Raw genomic sequence first — 17,679 nt, forward strand, 5'->3', positions numbered from 1 at the left:
CTCTCTCTCTCTCTTTTTTTTTTTTTTTGAGACGGAATCTCATTCTGTTGCCCAGGCTGGAGTGCAATGGTGTGACCTTGGCTCACTGCAACCTCCACATCCCAGGTTGAAGCAATTCTCTGCCTCAGCCTCCCGAGTAGGTGGGATTACAGGCACATACCACCACGCCTGGCTAATTCTTTTTGTATTTTTAGTGGAGATGGGGTTTCACCATCTTGGCCAGGCTGGTCTTAAACTCCTGACGTCATGATCCACCCGCCTCGGCCTCCCAAAGTGCTGGGCTTGCAGGCATGGACCACCTCTCCTGGCCTAGCCCAGTCTCTTAATGATGCCACACAACGTCGCGTAGGGATATAGCATGCCGTTGCTCCTGCTGTGAGACGGTAGGCATCATCATCCTGAACTTCCTGGTGAAAATTACATGGAGATAATTGCAGTGGTGATGGTAACTGAGACTTGATGCTCACCTAACAGGTATTTTTTTCCAAGTGTTTTATACGTGCTAACACATTTGTACGCAAAACAGCTCTATGAGGCAGGCTCTAGAATTATCATACCATTTTACAGCTAAGGAAACTGAGGACCAGAAATGTCAGGTAACTTTCCTAAGATCTCAGAGTGAAATGATTGGTGTAGGCTGGATTTGACCCCAGACAGTCTGGCTCCATGGGTCATGTTGAGTGGGGTTGGCTGGAGCTGCGAGGGTTGGGTAAGGAGGCGGAACAGCGCACTGCTCCACCCCCGGTGCAGAGATGTCTTGGCCCTGAGAATGGACAAATGGTGACCAGAACAAGGCGGGCTTTCTAGGACAGTTTTTCCCTAAATGATACCCACCTCTGCCCTATAAAACAGAGCAGCGTGGCTCATACCTGTAATCCCAGCACTTTGGGAGGCCGAGGCGAGCAGATCACTTGAGGGCAGGAGTTCAAGACCAGCCTGGCCAACATGGCGAAACCCCATCTCTACTAAAAAATACAAAAATTAGCCAGGCGTGGTGGTGGGCTCCTGTAGTCCCAGCTACTCAGGAGGCTGAGGTGGGGAGAACTGCTTGAACCCAGGAGGCAGAGGTTGCAGGCCATTGCACTCTGACCTGGGCAACAAAGCAAGACTTCATCTCAAAAACAAACAAAAACCGACCACCACCACCAACAACAAAAAAACAGAGCAGCATAGTTTGTAAGTAACTTGCAGTATGTTATTTGGGCATTTGTATTGCTATCGTGGGAAATTGAAACACTAGAACACTTTCCATCTGACTGTTGCATGGAAGTCATTTTTCCATATATTCTCACATTTATACACAAAGATATGGAGGCTCAGGGAGCGTAGGTAGTCTACCCCAACCCTTCCAGATCTAGATATGTGCACCTTCCAGGTACCCCAAGGGTCCTCTCCTTGCCCCACCAGGGTGCTTATTACAGTGTATTCAAATTTCCCTGGTGACTCATCTATCCTCTTCCCTAGACCAGTGAGCTCTAGGAAGGCCAGAAGAGTCTCTTATTCCCTGCTGGAGACCCTAGCCCAGTTCCCGACACACACTTTAAACTTTAATGCACATTTGTTGAATATGAAAAGGATTGAACCAACATGTGACCCGTCAGCAAATAAGTGAGAAAGTTCCGGTTGGTACCTTAGTTTCCATCTCTGTCAACGATGATCTCTTTTGTTGAACTGGCCCCTTTTCTGCCCAGTACCACTAAGCAGGGGGCTGGGCTGGGGCCAATGGTTGTGCCTGTTGGCAAGTTTGCAGCAAGGGTTACTCGCAGACGTTGGAGTAGGCGGACATTTCCAGCTCTCTCCATCCCCTTCTCAGTTAAGACCCAGGTGCAGAGCTACTCACTTGCCGCAGTCCCATTCAGCCACCCCTAGGGCTCTCTAGCCAATGTGAAAGGCACTCAGCAAGGTCACTGTGTGTGCCTGCCACCTGCTGTGAGTTTATCATTTGCCTGCTGCCCTCCAGGTTCCCCGAGCCATGCCATATCCCCAATCTCCTGACCCTCTTAGCGTGTAGCAGATAACAAACAGCCTCTGTAAGCTGAGCAAAGGCCCCATTTAAATACCTATGGCCTGGGACAATCAGAGCTCTCGATGGCTCAATCTCTGCAGACAAATTCCTGCTTTAGTGGGCAGGTAGAGTCGGGGTGTTGTTATAGGAGAGTGGACCTTTGAATTTATGCTTTTCCCTGTGTCCATGGGCAGAAGGCAGCTCAAACTTAGCAGCCTTGGGTGACAGAGCAGAAATGAATCTCAGTCTTAGCATGCACTCTATGCCTGGTACTGTGCTAAGGGGTTTACAGAGAAATATTAACTCATTTGCTTACAAATGTCAGCAGTAGATCGCACTTCCCATGTCAGAGAGGTTGAGTAAGATGTCCAGTGTCACACAGCTAGTTAGTGGCAGAGCTGGGAGTGCCCCATCTTATAGTTCACACTCCTCTTTACCACACTCCTGGAAAATCTATGGCCAAAGAATTGTGCAAATTGTGCATGCAAAATGAAAGGACTTACTAAAAAAAAAAAAAAAAAAACTAGACACAGTGGCTGTCAGGGAGCTATGGATGCACTTATAGATGATTTTGTTTATTAAACTGTTTGTTTTTAGCATCCTCTAAGTTAAAACAGTGTAGATGGTGCATCAGGTGAAAAGATGACATGGCTTTTCACACACGTTAAATTAGTAACCATGGGCACTGAACAGCGAATTCCATTTCCCAAACCCTGGCCTGCTAGAAACTTTTCTAGGGAAGTCTCTTCAATGAAACATTTGTCTAGTGGCTTTGCTATGTTGCAGATAACGTTTTTTTCCTATGACTGGTCTTCCATCCAAATATTAAACTCCTTCCTGATTTTATAACTTGGATTTCCTAAACATTCTGCCTCAGGCACGACCTGGAGTCACTGGAGATTCACATACGGTTGCTCCAGAGTCTCGCAGATAAGGGAAAGTTACACAGGAGAATATCCATCTGTAATTGACACAAGACTCATTTGCAGGAGGCGGGGGGTATAGCTGTCTGGTCATTCAGCCTCCACACGTTTTCTACTGAAAATGGGAAAATGAGTAAATACTCAGAGAAGAGACATAGACGGAAAGGGCCAGTTTCTAGGGTAAAGAGCTGGTGTGGGAAACATCTCATCCCACATATATCCCCTCGTTGGAATTTGTGGGGCTGTGCAAAGAGAGCCCAAGGGCTGGCCTCTCCGAGAGCTGGCAGGAGAGGGGCGGTAACCCAGGCCGTGGGCCCTGCCTGAACCCTGCACAGTGGAGGCTCAAGGAGCCGTTCACATCTGCCTGGAGAGCCTACAATAAAGATCTATTTCAGAGAAAAAAAGCATGCACACACACGCACACACACACACACACACACACACAGAAAAGGTCTGGCGGGAACAGAGCAGCTACAGAAAGCAGCAAAGAACAGGCTGGCAATGGAGGTCAGTAACCCCCACGGAGGAGGGGCAGGTGGGCAAGGGGGCTAGGAAGAGCTCGTGCCCAGGGAAGGCAGAGAAAGCGAGTAGCTTATGCCCAAGGCGGCCTCAGCACGTGGATGATGTGTAGATGTCACCGTATCAAGCAGCAATCGCTTCTGGAAAAGGAGAGAGGAAAGGTCCCCAAGGCTGTTGAGAAGGGGGAGTTGGGGGTCCTTCTGCAGATCATGGAAGGATGGCTCCTTTGGCAGCTTCTGAGTGTGTTTGATGTGGGCTCCTGGGGCCTCACCTTCATTCTTCTGGAGCCATCCAAGGGGGCCCAGGCCTATCAATTAGAGGTAGCTGTTCATTAGCCGCATAGCTGTAGCGCTATTCAGTGAAGATTTCTCCCTACTGTTTTCCACCGACCAACAATCCCAGCAACCACTCGACTATCTGTGATCTTCCCAAGGACTAATAAGAAAAAAGTGACGTTGACATCATTGAACCCTCACACTTCTCTATGTGGCCCAGTTTCTGTCAGTACCAGGAAGACGGTAAAGAATTATCTTCTGGTCCAAAGCACCATCTATGTAAGCATTCCCCGGTGGCGTTAGCCAGTACCTGAGAGGCAGAACACTTGAACTTGGTGAATACTAGTGGGCCTGATCCAAGACGCCCAAACCAGTGGAGGGGTTGGGGGGTCAAATGCGGGCACTCACAATTCCACCATTTCTTTTTCTTTCTTTATTTCTTTTGTTGTTTTCTATAGAATTCTAGGGCAGGGGGAGGTTCAGGAGACGGGCCAGAAAACCAGAAAGCCCATGCATCTAACATCTGGTGTGGGGGAAACTCTTGGAAGTCAGCTCAGAGGATGTGGTGGGAAAACACCTGGCAGTGTGAGTGGGCTTCGATGGGGGGGAAGCACGGATCCAGGATGGCGGAGGCCGTGCGGAACGGATCTGCTGGCTGCGCTGAGCTCAGGCTGCCCACGCGGAGTGCCTGCTGCCTGGGACCCGCAGGCCCTGGCCTCTGACCTTGTTTCCCATCAGATACAGGGCTGAGCAGGGTGAGGCCCAGAGAGAGAGGCTTAGAGAGGGCGGTGGGGTGGGGCAGGAAAGGCAAGGGTGCCTGGCAGAAGCCCCAGCTCCGGGAGTGGGAGTGGGGAATGGGAACATACGCCTCCAAAGGGGCCCAGCGTGGACTCCCGGGACCCCTGGACAGCCTCCTCAGTCTGCGGGGGAGGGCTTCAGGGGCTTCCAAAAGAACCTGATGGAGACGGTGTCCAAATGCAGAGGTCAGGTGGAAGGAGACCGGGCCAGGATGAGCTGGCAGCAAAGATAACTTTGTGTCACTGTGGGCTCCAGAGGAGGCCTGTGGGAGCTGGGCTGAGTTTGGGTGGGAGAGGGAGCTGTCCCTGCCCGGGTCAGGGAGAGGAGATGGGGATCCGCAGGTGAGGCTGATGCTGATCTCTACGGCCCCTCCACTCCTCCATACAGCCATGGAAGGCAGGAAGCCCCCCCATGGGAACCAGAGCTGCCCAAGGGAGCTTCCCTGCTGTGCAAGGACAAGAGCCCTTTCAAGGGGGGCATGTGTATGTCCTAGGAGCTCCTGATTAAGGAAGAAGAGGAAAAGAGGAAAGATGAGTCTTTCTTTTCTTTCTTATTTTTTTGAGGGGGGGAGGTTATGGAGCCTCACTGTGTCGCCCCAGCCTGGGCGACATAATCTCTGCTCACTGTATAACCTCTGCCTCCCAAGTTCAGGGAATTCTCCCACCTCAGCCTCCCAAGTAGCTGGGATTACAGGTGCGTGTGCCACCACATCTGGCTCATTTTTGTATTTTTAGTAGAGACTGGGTTTCACCATGTTGGCCAGGCTGGTCTCAAACTCCTGACCTCAGGTGATCCACCCGCCTCAGCCTCCCAAAGTGCTGGGATGACAGGCGTGAGCCACCACGCTTGGCTCAGTCTTCCTTGAAGAAAGACCCTTAAGGCTAAGAACCCCACAGGGGATGTTAGTTGCTATGTTTCAGTGGACTCTGGGCCTGTCTTCCATTCCCTTCAGAAGCAGGGCATCAACCTCCTCTCGGTGACATCTGAGCCTCCGGCTTCAAGCAAGAGTCAAGTTTGACTTTTCCACAGAAAGGCCTCCCAGGTCTCTGTGGGAGGCCTCGCTGGGTGACCTGTTCATTTCCTGGGGTCCTTTGTGCATTAACTAAAATCTCCTCCATGGTTAAGTTCATTGCTGGGGGAAAGAATGAGGATAAACAGACTTCTTCAAGCCAGCAAGCTTTTCTTCTGGAACCTGGTGAATGTCGGATGTCTAAGGGCTGGGCCTGTATCCACAAATGAACTGGAATTTCATGCCCCAGTAACTAAATTCTATCACAAACAAATCGAATGCTGGTCTTTTCCAGCGCCATTGACTCTGTTTAGTTAGGCAGCAAGGTGGTTTTGAGCTAGTTTTCTCTGAGCTGCTCAAGAGTTGAGCTTACGTAGGGGGCAAAAAAATAAGCAGAGGTGGTCCCAGGCCACCTATTTTTGTGTAAGGAATAGACATTCTGGGGAAAGAAAGAGAAGATCAGGAAAAGACCTTACGGAGAACACAGGATTATTTCCATGTTAGGGATTGGGTTGATTTCTACTAGTGGAAGTGGGGGTGGGTACCCCAGATGGAAGAAAGCTAGGACACAGATGCACAGGCGTGAGCTCACGCGGTTGCTCAGAGGACAGTGGATGGCCAGCCTGTCCATCTGTTGGATCTATTTAACGCATTTGTGAGGACGAAGCCTGGGGAGTTGGGCCAGCTTATCAGAATTCTCAAATATCAAACTGAAAACTGCCCTAAAGACACGGATACTCTAGGTTAAGGTCTACTGAGCCCCTACTATGCGCCTCCCAGCTGTTTTAAACACTAAATCTCTTATTTCACTTAAAGATATCACAACTCCATGCAGTAAGCCCTTTAATAAAAATAATTACGGAGGATCCTTGCAGGTTTGAGCAGAGAGCAGGTGAGAGGAAGAAATTGGCATATTCCTTCCTGAACCTTTATGGCCATTACTTCCTTCAACATGCTCCAATTGTGTGACTGTGCACATAATTTCGTTGAATCCTCATGGAAGTCAATGAGGTAGATATTTTCTTAATTTCACTCATGAAAACAACATTTGAGACTGGTTTGGTAAATTGCCAAATGCCGCCTCTGAGGGTGTGTCCTTGAATATGAATTTATACCCGGTTCTGTCTCATTTCAAAGCCATGTTCTTCCTCGATCCCCTTGCTCTGATGCTGGTATTTGCTCCCAAGGTTCTCGTTCTGTCCTTTCTTCTTTTCTTTGTGTCTGTTGTATTTTAAGGCGTGCTGCTGCCTCTCTTATACAGATCAAATAATGCCCTTTCTCCTCCTCCTGTCAGAAGCAGCTCACTTTTCTCTTGGACCCACGGCTGTGGGTGGTTGTCAAGGTCAATGGTGTGTCCTGCGAGTGAGTGACTGGGATCCTCTGGCTTCCCCTTCTGTGGTTCCCCCTGTGGTCCTCACAGGTGTTTCTCTTCCTGACCTCAAGATTTTCTGCATGGAGCTGCATCTCATGGCTCCAGTGCCCTGCAGTCTATGCCTTGGCCCAGAGCTCTGGTGCTGGAAGGGACAGCCTTGAACACATTATTCTCTGTGTGTTCTGGTGAGAACATGACGTCACAGGGAGGACTTGGAGGACAGAGTCAGATGCCAAGGTTGAGAGGCCAAGACAGCATTCCTGGGTAGGGGCTGGAGAGGAAGGGCCTCTGGGGTGGTCGAGAGGTGGGATGTCACCCTCATGTGAAGACTTTGAAGAGGGTTTGTCACTGTCAGGCCAGAAGTGGTGGAGGAAGGGGGGGAGCCCAGCAAATTGTTGGAGGGACAGATTCTCATTCGGAGCCTGAGATTCATCTTTCAGCACCTAACTTCTCATTTCCAGATGGCTCTCCTTGGGGAGTTCTTTTGCTCTTTATTCTTGGCTCAAGCAGTCAGTGCTTAATGAGAGCCAGAGGTACTCTTGCCACGGGAAGGGCCAACAGGAAGGGCCATGGAGACCAGGAAGTGGGCAGGAAAGGGCAGGAGTGCTGTGGTTAGGGAGGCTGATGTCGGGAGCCTGGGTGTAGGTCAGTGTCTGAGCTCATGGCAGTGGAGCTCAGTGGGGTAGCACTGGGGAGCAGGGACGCTTCTGAACTTCAGCCTCAGTCTCTGAAGTTCTTTTGTCAAGACACGTGAGCTGGAAATTGCCCCAGAACAGACAGTCCTGTGCTGCTCTCTCTTCACCGCTTCCAGAAACAGCAGGGTGTCTTATTTATGTACTCATCTTGGTGGGAACACAGTGTCTCCGTGTCCTAGACCGCTACCTCTGGCCTAAGGGTGCACACGAGCTTCTTCGGAGCTGACCCCGGAGGCACTTTTTTTAGAAGTCTGGGGAACCGGAGACTGAGGGTCTCAGTACCCTCCTGTTTCAATGCGATCTTGGTTCCTCAGGCCCTTCTCGGAGCCAGGACGTAAATAAGTCTGTTCTTAGGAACTTTCTGGATCTTTTCCCGTTCTCATCCTTCCTTTCTTTTTGCCACTCCCCTAGGTTCCCTTCTTCCTCCCTCTTTGCAGCATTTTCCCTGCTCAAGTCTCTAGCAGTGCATCCGAGGGAGTTTTAACTTATTCACCCATTCATCAAATAGTGAGTGAGCACCTGCTTGATCTCAGACTCTGTGCTGGGCCCAACCTATGAACTCAAGCAACACGTGCCTTTTGACTTTTGACCTTTTGATTTGAGCAACGGCCAGCACCCTTCAAAGCCTCCTTGCAAAGGTGTCAAACTGTGAAAAGAACGTGTGAGGGAAGCCGTCATCCAGAGAAGGCCCAGGGAAGAGGCACGGGCTGGCCAGCAGAAAGATCCAGGTTCCCATTCTTAGGTAAAAAATGCTGAGCTAACCTGGCCCCAGGGTAGCAACAGAAACAAACACTGCTGGTGGCCATTCAGCCTGGAGTCCACTCCCAAGGCACTGCTACACCATTCGATCAATCCTTTTTATTTTTTATTTCTTTATTTTTGAAACGGAGGCTTATTCTGTCACCCTGGCTGGAGTGCAGTGGTGCAATCTCAGCTCACCACAATCTCCGCCTCCTGGGTTCAAGGTATTCTCTGCCTCAGCCTCCCAAGTGGCTGGGTTTACAAGCACGTACCATCGTGCCCGGCTAACTTTTGTATTTTTGGCAGAGGTGGGGTTTCACCATGTTTTCCACGCTGGTCTTGAACTCCTGACCTCAAGTGATCCGCTGCCCTCCTCCCAACCCGCTGGGATTACAGGCGTGAGCCACTGCGCCTGGCCTTGATTACTAATTTTTAAATTCTAGACCTCTAAAACAATTCTGCAGAATTCTTCTCTTGGAGCTCTAGCCTTCAAAATGTCTTCTCTTAGAAAGGTCCTTTACAGGAACCCAGAGATTCCCTTTTGTCTCCTAGTCTCTAAATCATCCAGGGACGGCTCTGTGGTATGAATAGTTTAGCCATGCTAGGCTCTTCTGTCCAGGTGGAGAACTGACTGGGTTGGCTGGAGACCCCTACAAAGGATCTGTAGTTGGCCAGGGGACGTGCTTGCCCGGCTATGCTCTTATGCAATACCTCATGCACTTAGCTCCTCTTGCCTGCCACCCATAGAGGGCATGAGGTGAGACCCAGCTAGGAGTCCAGGAGAAATTGTGAGAGCAGGTCTGAGAGGGCTGTCAGAAATTTCTCTCGTGAGCTCAGGCAGGACCCTGCCCTCTTGGTGGTCTCCTTCCCCCTCATTGATTCAGAGCTGGCCCTCTTCCTCCCTCCTGCCACTTCAAACATGCACAGTTGGAACTCCAGGAATGTTATTCTTTTTCATTTAAAGATATTCCATTTCATGTGTAATTAAATGTGTGGTATTGAATTAATGTTTTCTTCTGAGCCTTTTTGGCAGCCAGAGACCCTAGGGTCTGGTTAGTGGAGAGAAAACACACGCTTCTCACAGATCCTCCCTTCCTCTCCCTGTTTCCTCTTCCCCGCTCTCCTGCCAAGAATCTCTCTCTTCCCTCTTGCATGCAGTCACCCTCAGGGCTCACCTTGTAATGGGGGAGCCCTGAAGTCCTGGAAACTCCCAGTTTCAGGGTGGGGCAGAAAGGTCTTGGATTTCTGCACTCGGATGCTGGCTTTATCTTCAGATGTCATCCTGATTGCTCACATTGATCTTAGGTGGTGACAATCAAGGGCAGCAAGAATAGCGTCGAGGATAAAGTGGCACACTCCCTCTTTATGGATGTTACTGGTTTCTACCAAGTACTGATGCCAGTGCAGCAAGCAGAGCCTCGAAGTAGGGGTTGTGAGGGTGATGGGGGCCGTCATGATTGAAGGATGTCAAGGGGCTGCAGTCTGCTCAGCCCAGCCTTTAGAGTACCACAGGGCACCTCAAACAGTTAGGGGATCTTGGGCAAATTACTTAATCACCTTCAGCTTCAGTCCCCCCATCGGTAGCATGGGGACAGCACCACATTGTGTTTAAGGGAGTTGTAGGGCTGGGCATGGAGGCTCACACCTATAGTCCTAGCACTTTGGAAGGCAGAGGCAGGTGACTCACCTGAGGTCAGGAGTTCGAGACCAACCTGGCCAACATGGGAAAGTGCTGTCTCTACTAAAAATAATTTTTAAAAAATAGCCAGATGTAGTGGCACATGCTTGAAATCCCAGCTACTCAGGAGGCTGAGGCAGGAGAATTGTTTGAACCCGGGAGGCGGAGTTTGCAGTGAGCCAAGATTGCACCATTGCACTCCAGCCTGGGCGACAGAGCAAGACTCCATCTAGGAGAAAAAAAAAAACAGAGAGAGAGCTGTAAAGAGATCATGTGCTCAGCCTGGTATCTGGCTCAAGGTAAGTGCTTAATCGATGGAGGTTATTTTTATTATTAATAAGGGCACAAAGGGATGATAATAAGCTACAAGAGACCGCTGCAGAGATGGAATCCACAAGGGAACGATCTGGGAGGTCTCAGAGATGAGGGAAGGAACCAGTTAGGAACTCAGTATCAACATGAGCCAGGGAAGAAGGGAGGGCAGGACGGTTAGAGGCTTCCATCAGGGCCAGCCCTTAGGGGCGCTGGTGGTGGCAGGGGGTGCCCGTGAGCCTCTTTAAGTTGCCACTTTCAGAGAAGGACTGTCTCAGTGCTGTCCACATGCCTGGTCCCCAAGACAATAATTAGCCAAAACACCAAGGTGGTAAACGAATTTCTGTTAAGGCAGCCTGAGTGTGACTGAGTGTGTCCACTTACCTTTGGGGACCGAGTTTGCTGCTTGGCAGGATCACCGCTATTTATAACCACCGACCCTGGGAAATCGGGCTCCTCTCTACTGATCAATACCAATCTCGAGTAGGTGGCTGTGTCTGCCTTTCGATGTCTTTATTCCACTGTCTGACCAACCTCCTCCCACAAACTGTTTTGGCCTCGGAAGGAGCAGGAGTTCGGGCTTGGTGGTGGCAGCCTTAGACAGAGCTGGTGACCCCTGAGTCAGGGCCGGCTCCCCCTGGGCAAGCTCATGCCATTTTATTTTAGGAGAAAAGCATCATCCTTCTCCACATTTCTTTCCAACCCACAGTTCTATTTGCAAGATAGGTCTTCAGCTCTTAGTTGAAATGAAAATCAGAAAGGAAAGAAACACATCTGTTAAATGTTTAATATATTTTTGGTATTTTACATCGTCTCTATTGCCTGACAGTGTTAAGTCACCCTCTCAACAGTTCTCCCAAATCAGTATCCATGTTCCCACTGTGCAGATAAGGAACCAGAGCCTTGGAGAGAGTAGCATTCAATTAGTGAGAGGGTCAGGATTTCAACAGAGATCTGTTTTTTCGTTTTGTTTGTGTTTTTCTCAGTCTTCGCTCCTTCACAAGTGCCATTTGGGGCAGGTTTTTTGTTCCCTCTTCCTCCCTGGTCAGCAGGGCTACTCAGTTTATGGCTGCCACCTCCCTGGCCGCATTCTCCTAGAACGGAGGTGAAGCTGACAGTGGTCACCTATGTGTCCAGCGATGCCAGTGTATCCAGGGGCTCTGTATATGTCTCCCCTCCCACCCCCCAGGGCAGCCAAGGGGAGCAGAGGCAGGACGAGGAATAACCCCTGCCTGCCCACCGATCTCTCAGGGCTCACCGTCCAGAGGTGGCCAGTGACCTCGATGGACTGGAGATTCTGCTCTAGGTCACGCTTGCTGCAGGCCTGGAAGACCTCCCAGAAGTGAATCGCACACATGTGGAATAGTTATCTTGGTCCCCACTACAGAGAAAGAATTCTTGGAGCAGCCACTAAAACACAGAAATTCTCATTCTGTACTTGTGTCGGACGAGCCGTTCGTCCTGTGGGAACAAGAAGGTCGACAGGTGGCTTCCTCTGGTGGAACCCAGTTGGTGGCTGTCTCACAAAAAGGAATTAGGGAAAAGCCAGACCAGAATGTCCCAGGAACTCTTGTAATTTCCCAAAGAACCCTCCCCGTTATATCGCAGCCCCCTGCTCTGTCCAGCAGCCCCTTCCTTGTTGCAGATTGGGAGGTCTTCCCACGGCCTGGGCTATGCATCCCCCGCCCCGCCTCCCCTTCCAGTGTCTCCATGTCTGAGCCTTGTGACCCAGACTCTGCTGGGCCAGCCAGCCAGGCAGTAAAAGGAGATTGATGCCCTCTCCTCTTAGGAAAATCCATCATTTTTTGGCGTGTGGGTCAGATAGCTTCACCAGAGGCAGCTCTGAACAGCACTGTGTGAGCTAAAAGAATGCAGGAACAGGGACCCAAATAGACGCGTGGACGTCAGAAATGAAACGGCTCACTCCAGGCATTCCCCAGGGCCTGAGCAGAGGCTGTTCCTCCCGCACTCTGTCCCCAGATATACCCTTCTCCCCAGGGCTTTGTCTGTTCTGCTGGGCTTCAGGGGTGGGGAGGCTCCTGCCCTTGCCCTTGGGAAGATGCCATCATAGAGTTATTGGATGAGCAGGGTGAGGGAAAGCTGGGTAGTGGAAGATGAATGGTTAAGCCTCTGTGGACAGGATCATTTTAGTGGCCGTAAACTGGGAGGGCAGAGGGTAGGCAGCCTAAGGTAAATGAAAGAACACGGTTTTGGACGTCATAAACAAGAGAGTCCTTCCTTGGCCGCTTTTTACCTCTGTGAATCTGGAAAGTTACCCCCTGCCTCTGTTTTCTCAGCTGTGAAAGGGGTGTGATTACACTGGTCTCTCAATCTCTCAGGGTTATTATGAGAATCAAGTGTTGAATACATAGGGTGCAAGTTAATTCCCTCTGCCCTACTTTTTCCTTGGTAGGTTCAGTGAAAGAAGCTCCTCAGATGGTATTTTGGAGTCTCCAGTCTTGTTGAGGCGTGGGGTCGTCCACATGGAAGTGATCTGCCTCATGTGTTTGGTCCAAATCCAGTTAATTTCTGCCAAAGCTCCCTGGTTACCTTGTGAAGCTTCTTATCCTCATGACCAGGAACAAATCCTCTCCTGGGGGAGAATTTATGGTCGAATAAAATCTGTGTTTGTTTCCCTCTGCTCCTTCCCAGTGCTCACCACCCTACCCAGGGCTAAGCACGGGTGTTGGTGTCAACATTCTTTCATCCTGATGAAAACGAGAATGAGCCAAGGCTGTTTTCTTCTGAGCCCCTGAGTATTTCCACGTCCCTGAAACTTGGGGAAAACACTTTGGCCCATGGGAGGCTTCTGCCTGGCCTTTTTCACATGCTCGCAGAGAGCAGATGAGCTTCCAGTACTATGGTCACTTGCCCTCTGCTACCTTCAAGGCTCAAAGCTGTCACAGCGTCCCCACTCCTGCAGCCAGGGGTTTGCAGCTGCTGCCCGGCTCTCCCAGGATGTTGAGGGAGGGCTGGGAAACCACCCCCGGGATGCCGCTCCCACTTGGCCTGTCTGAATCTCTCAGGACTTGTGATTCTTGCTGCCGAGGGAGGGAGAGGAGAAGGACGGGTTCCAAGACATGGCCAAGGCACAGGCGCTGAAAAGCAGAGTCTGGTTCTCTTTAAAGCTCCTCCATTCCTGTTTTGCATTCACTGTAGCTGGGAGTGGGTGTTCTGAGGGGAGCCCAGGGTTGGACTTAGGGACCCAGGAAAAGATATAATATTGTTTTGCCTTTGTAGAGATGTTTCTAGAACCTAAGAAGGCAAGAGAGGTATGATCTCCATTGCATGGATGGGTAGTTGGGCCTCTGAGGACGGACTTGACTCAATCTAGGCCACACAGCTAGGGACGGAAGAAGGACCTTAGAGCTAAGTCTAGGATGTCTCACCTCCTCCTGGGCTTCTGGAAGTGAGGTCCGTGGCTAAACTGTTTGTGAGCATGGCACCTGTTTAGGTCAAGTTGTAAAGGTGAACTTCTTCAGCTGGCTAATTCCCCACCCCACCAGAGAAGCCATGTTCTAGTGGTCCTCAAAGTGGTTCTTGCACCAGCAGCACCTGGGAACTTAGATTCGCATATGCTCAGGCCTCAGCCTGGACCTACTAGATGGGAATCCCTGGCAGAGGAGCTCAGCAATCTGTTGTAGTGAGCCGTCTAGGTGATTTTGACATGTTCTCAAGTTCTCTCATTGCAATGGAGAGGGAAGGTGGGATTGGAGTGGAGACAGGGGCCGAAGGGGGCTCTTCCCCAAGTGACTTGCAAGCCTGCCATGTTCTGATGCTCTGAATTCTGTGCCCAGCTCAGCCAGTAGGTGGGGATGCCTGAATTGGCCCTCATTTCTCCTTTTTGTAAAATAATGTCAATCATAATGAAAATGTCAAAACACAGCCTGCATGTTGGAGGACTGAAAGGCTTACAAACTTCCACACTCAGGTAATAGGTAAGTTGAACTTCTACTATTCTCCCCATACCCATTTTACAGGTGAGAAATCTGAGACCCAAGTTTTTGTTGTTTTACGGTGAGGTGCACAAGCCCTTGGAGGATCCAGGTCTTGAAGCAAGCACCTGTGGCTTCCCATGCCTGCCTTCCCCATCCCGGCATGTTCAGAGTTGTGGCCTGGCATGGTACAGCTGCCATTGTGAGCCCTGTCTTCACTGCCGGGCAGTGCCAGACACTCACCTTGCAGAAGCCTGCATCATCCCTGGTCACCTGAGAATGATTAGGCAGCAGGAGCATGTGGCCTCCCAAGAGAGGGCTTGACTTCCTCTTTTTTCGCAGTGGGAGACTCTTTAGCCTTGCCCTCCAAGGTCAACAAATACCATTCCTCGGAGGCTGAGAAACAGAGACAGAAATCGTGAGGAAGGGAACCAATTTTAATCCCCTCCCCGTAAAGACCAGGGCATAGCCCGGCAGCATGTAGCCTGGGAGGAGCGGTCACCAGCAGCTGTTAACCTGCAGGTCTGTCCTGGGGGAAGGAGAAAATAGTCTGCAAATGCTTCCTCCCACGAATACTTGCTAGGCAGATCATCTGGGACACTGGGGGGATACCAAGGACTCTGATGAGGGGAGAAAAAAGATTCCTCTAGTTTACTCCTGAAGGAATCCCTAAACCAGCAAAACACTACCCCAAGGCTTCCAGCCACGCCCCTCTGTCCCTGTATGTTTTCTGACTAAAGAGGACGGTCTGCCACGGTCCAGGAGCTGCGGCTCTCATTTCTCAACAGAGTCACTTGGGAAAATCCTCCTTTTGGCTCTGCACTGCTCTTCATCATGTGAATGCAGGTATTTAATGGGCTTCTGCCTGTTGAACAATTAATGTAAAGGTCAGTGAGTCATCTCCGGTTCCCTCCTTTCATCGCCAGCCCACTGCGTGTCCAACTCCTTCGTGGCATTCTTTCCAAATAGGTGGGAGGGCTGAGGTCACAGCTCTGCTTTCTCCAGGCAGACAGACTTTAATTAGGTTGCTAAATTAGCAGAGGCAGGGGCAACCCTTCTCTCTGCACATACTCTCGTTCTTGGGTGGACTCTGAACTTGCCTTTGGTGCTCTCATTGGTCTTTCTCTCTTTCAGAGAAGGGTTGGTCACGTAGAAGTTTTCTCAAATAATCTTACCTACCCCTTAGTAGTAGGCTCTGTCATGAACCAGGCACTGTGATGGGGTCACTACGGCTTTTTTGTTACCATAAAAGCCAGTGTGTCTTGTGTGTGTGTGTGTGTGTATATGTGTGTGTGTGTGTGCACGTGTGTCTGTCTTGTCTTTGCCCTCAGCACTGGGCCAAGCTCTTTCAACGATTATCTCAATTAATTCACAAGAATTCAGCGAGGAAGTTGTTCTTGTTAGTCTCATTTTACAGATGAGAAAATTGAGGCTCTCGGGCTAAATAACTTTCCCAAGCTAAAAAAAAATCTATTAATGGAGTCGAGCCAGGATGCCAACCTGATTCTCCATCGTAGCCTGGAAACCTGGCTGTTCAAAGTGCGACCGACAGCAGATGGACATCACCTGGGAGTTTCTTAGAAGTGTAGATTCTCAGACCCAATGGATCAGAATCTTCATTTTGACAAGATTCCCAGGGGATTCATGTGCACAAAACTGTGGAGACTGCTTTATGCGTCTCCAACAAGTCTGGCTAATCAATACCAGAATCCTGTGCATTAACTATTGACTCCATTTGCCAGTGGGGGATGCTGTGGTTTAGAGGGGTTGGGGGTTATTCAGGGACAGCACCGAGATTTGATTCTGGCCCATACTCTCAAAGCACAGAGGGATGTCAGTTTTTATGCTAAAGCTGGGGTGCTAGAGTTTGCCTTTCCCTGCCGTGGACTCAGCAGCAGAGGTCTCCACCCTAGACTTCTGTACTCTTCTGTCTCCCTGTGTCACCAAATGAGGACTGATTTGCTGCCCTCCTCCCTGTCTCCCTCCTGCAGATGTGCAGCACATTAAGAGGAGAGACATCGTGTTGAAACGAGAACTGGGTGAGGGAGCCTTTGGAAAGGTCTTTCTGGCCGAGTGCTACAATCTCAGCCCAACCAAGGACAAGATGCTCGTGGCTGTGAAGGTAAACCCAGAGGCCTGCGGGCACCAGGAGGAGGAACGGGTGAGGGCCTGGGGAGGGGAGGAAGAGGCTTGCTCCATTTGAAAAGATAGTACTCAATTGGCTTTCTCAGATGCAATCAGAGGACTTTGCTCCAAGGTCAATGAAGTTTCCTAGGGACCAAAACAACTTCCTTTGGCTTCCAAGGTCAAGGGCTGCAGCACTTAAGGGAGCTATGCCCGGGGAGCAAGTTATTTTTGTAAATGACTCTGGTTCTTTTCTGGTGGCCTTGTGATTACCTCTGTGCCAGGGCTGGCCCTCCACCCTCCACCCTTCACCATGTAGTGGCTTTACAGGACATGTGGTCTGAGCCTGGAACGCCACATGGCCATTTCTCAGGAGTTGATCTGTTGTAGAGTGGGCTGTTTAAGGAGGTCTGGGTAACCACTTCCCAAGGGCACAAACATCACTGATAATAGAAGAAGATGCTGTGGGGCAGGGGCTGCAGCAGGAAGGCAGGGCGTTAGCACTGGGAGAATAACGAGTGGAGTTGGTGAAATTGCTAGGTATTTTCCAGGGGTTTCAGTTTCAGAACCTAAGGGGCAGCATGCCTGGGAGAAACTTCCTTCTGGAAGCTGCTGGAGGGCTCCTTCAACCACAGGGCTTCTGTGTTGCCAAGGCACATGGCAGATTTGCGGCAGGAGCTGAATTGCTTGGGGCAGGAGAGAAGGGGCTTTGCTGCTACTAATTGCCCTTCCAGGCTCTTCCACCCAGCGGTCAACAGCTTCTCTTTGGAAAACAATATTGGACAAATCTTTGAACGTGGTTGACATAAACAAGAATCAAGTAGCCTCCTGAAGGCACCCGCAGATCCCTGGAACCCTTCTCTGGGTCTGGAGTGACTTCCTTGCGTGCAGTGAGCAGGCTTCTGAGGCCAGTGTATAGTCTGCCATGTTTTGAGTTGTGGGCTGACCAATGCCAGAGATATGGCTCCCAGTGAAGACACTCACCAAGACCTCAGAACGGTCCTGCCCTTAGCATTGAGGAATCACAAAACCAGCTCTTGTTTCTGCAGCTTTTGGGTCTCTGTATTCATAGTCCTGTGTATCTACAGAACTGTTTCTGTCCACAGAAGGCAAATGGCCTCCAAGAATGAAGGTAGGACAGTGCAGGCATAGCATGGGCATCAGAGAACCTGGATGCAAATCCCAGCTTCACTGCTGATAAGCTGTGTGACCTTGCACAAGACACTCAACTTCTTTGAGCCTCAATTTCTTCATCTGCATAATAGCAATAACAATATACCCCCCATACAATGT

The 17,679-nt window shown here is 50.3% G+C and overlaps 1 protein-coding gene across 7 annotated transcripts in view; it reads left to right on the plus strand.

Moving 5' to 3' along the window:
• The window catches only part of NTRK3 (neurotrophic receptor tyrosine kinase 3), a 382,156-nt gene that overhangs the window by 300,495 nt on the left and 63,982 nt on the right, over positions 1 to 17,679 (plus strand). For all 7 annotated transcript variants that reach the window (XM_032262482.1, XM_032262472.1, XM_032262475.1 and 4 more), the window contains one exon: positions 16,254 to 16,384. In XM_032262482.1, the coding sequence (XP_032118373.1) occupies positions 16,254 to 16,384 (131 nt within the window). The remainder of the gene's footprint in view (positions 1 to 16,253; positions 16,385 to 17,679) is intronic.

The sequence above is a fragment of the Sapajus apella genome, unplaced genomic scaffold (genome assembly GCF_009761245.1).
Source record: "Sapajus apella isolate SASKATOON/1434 unplaced genomic scaffold, GSC_monkey_1.0 scaffold129, whole genome shotgun sequence".
Lineage (NCBI taxonomy): Eukaryota > Metazoa > Chordata > Mammalia > Primates > Cebidae > Sapajus > Sapajus apella.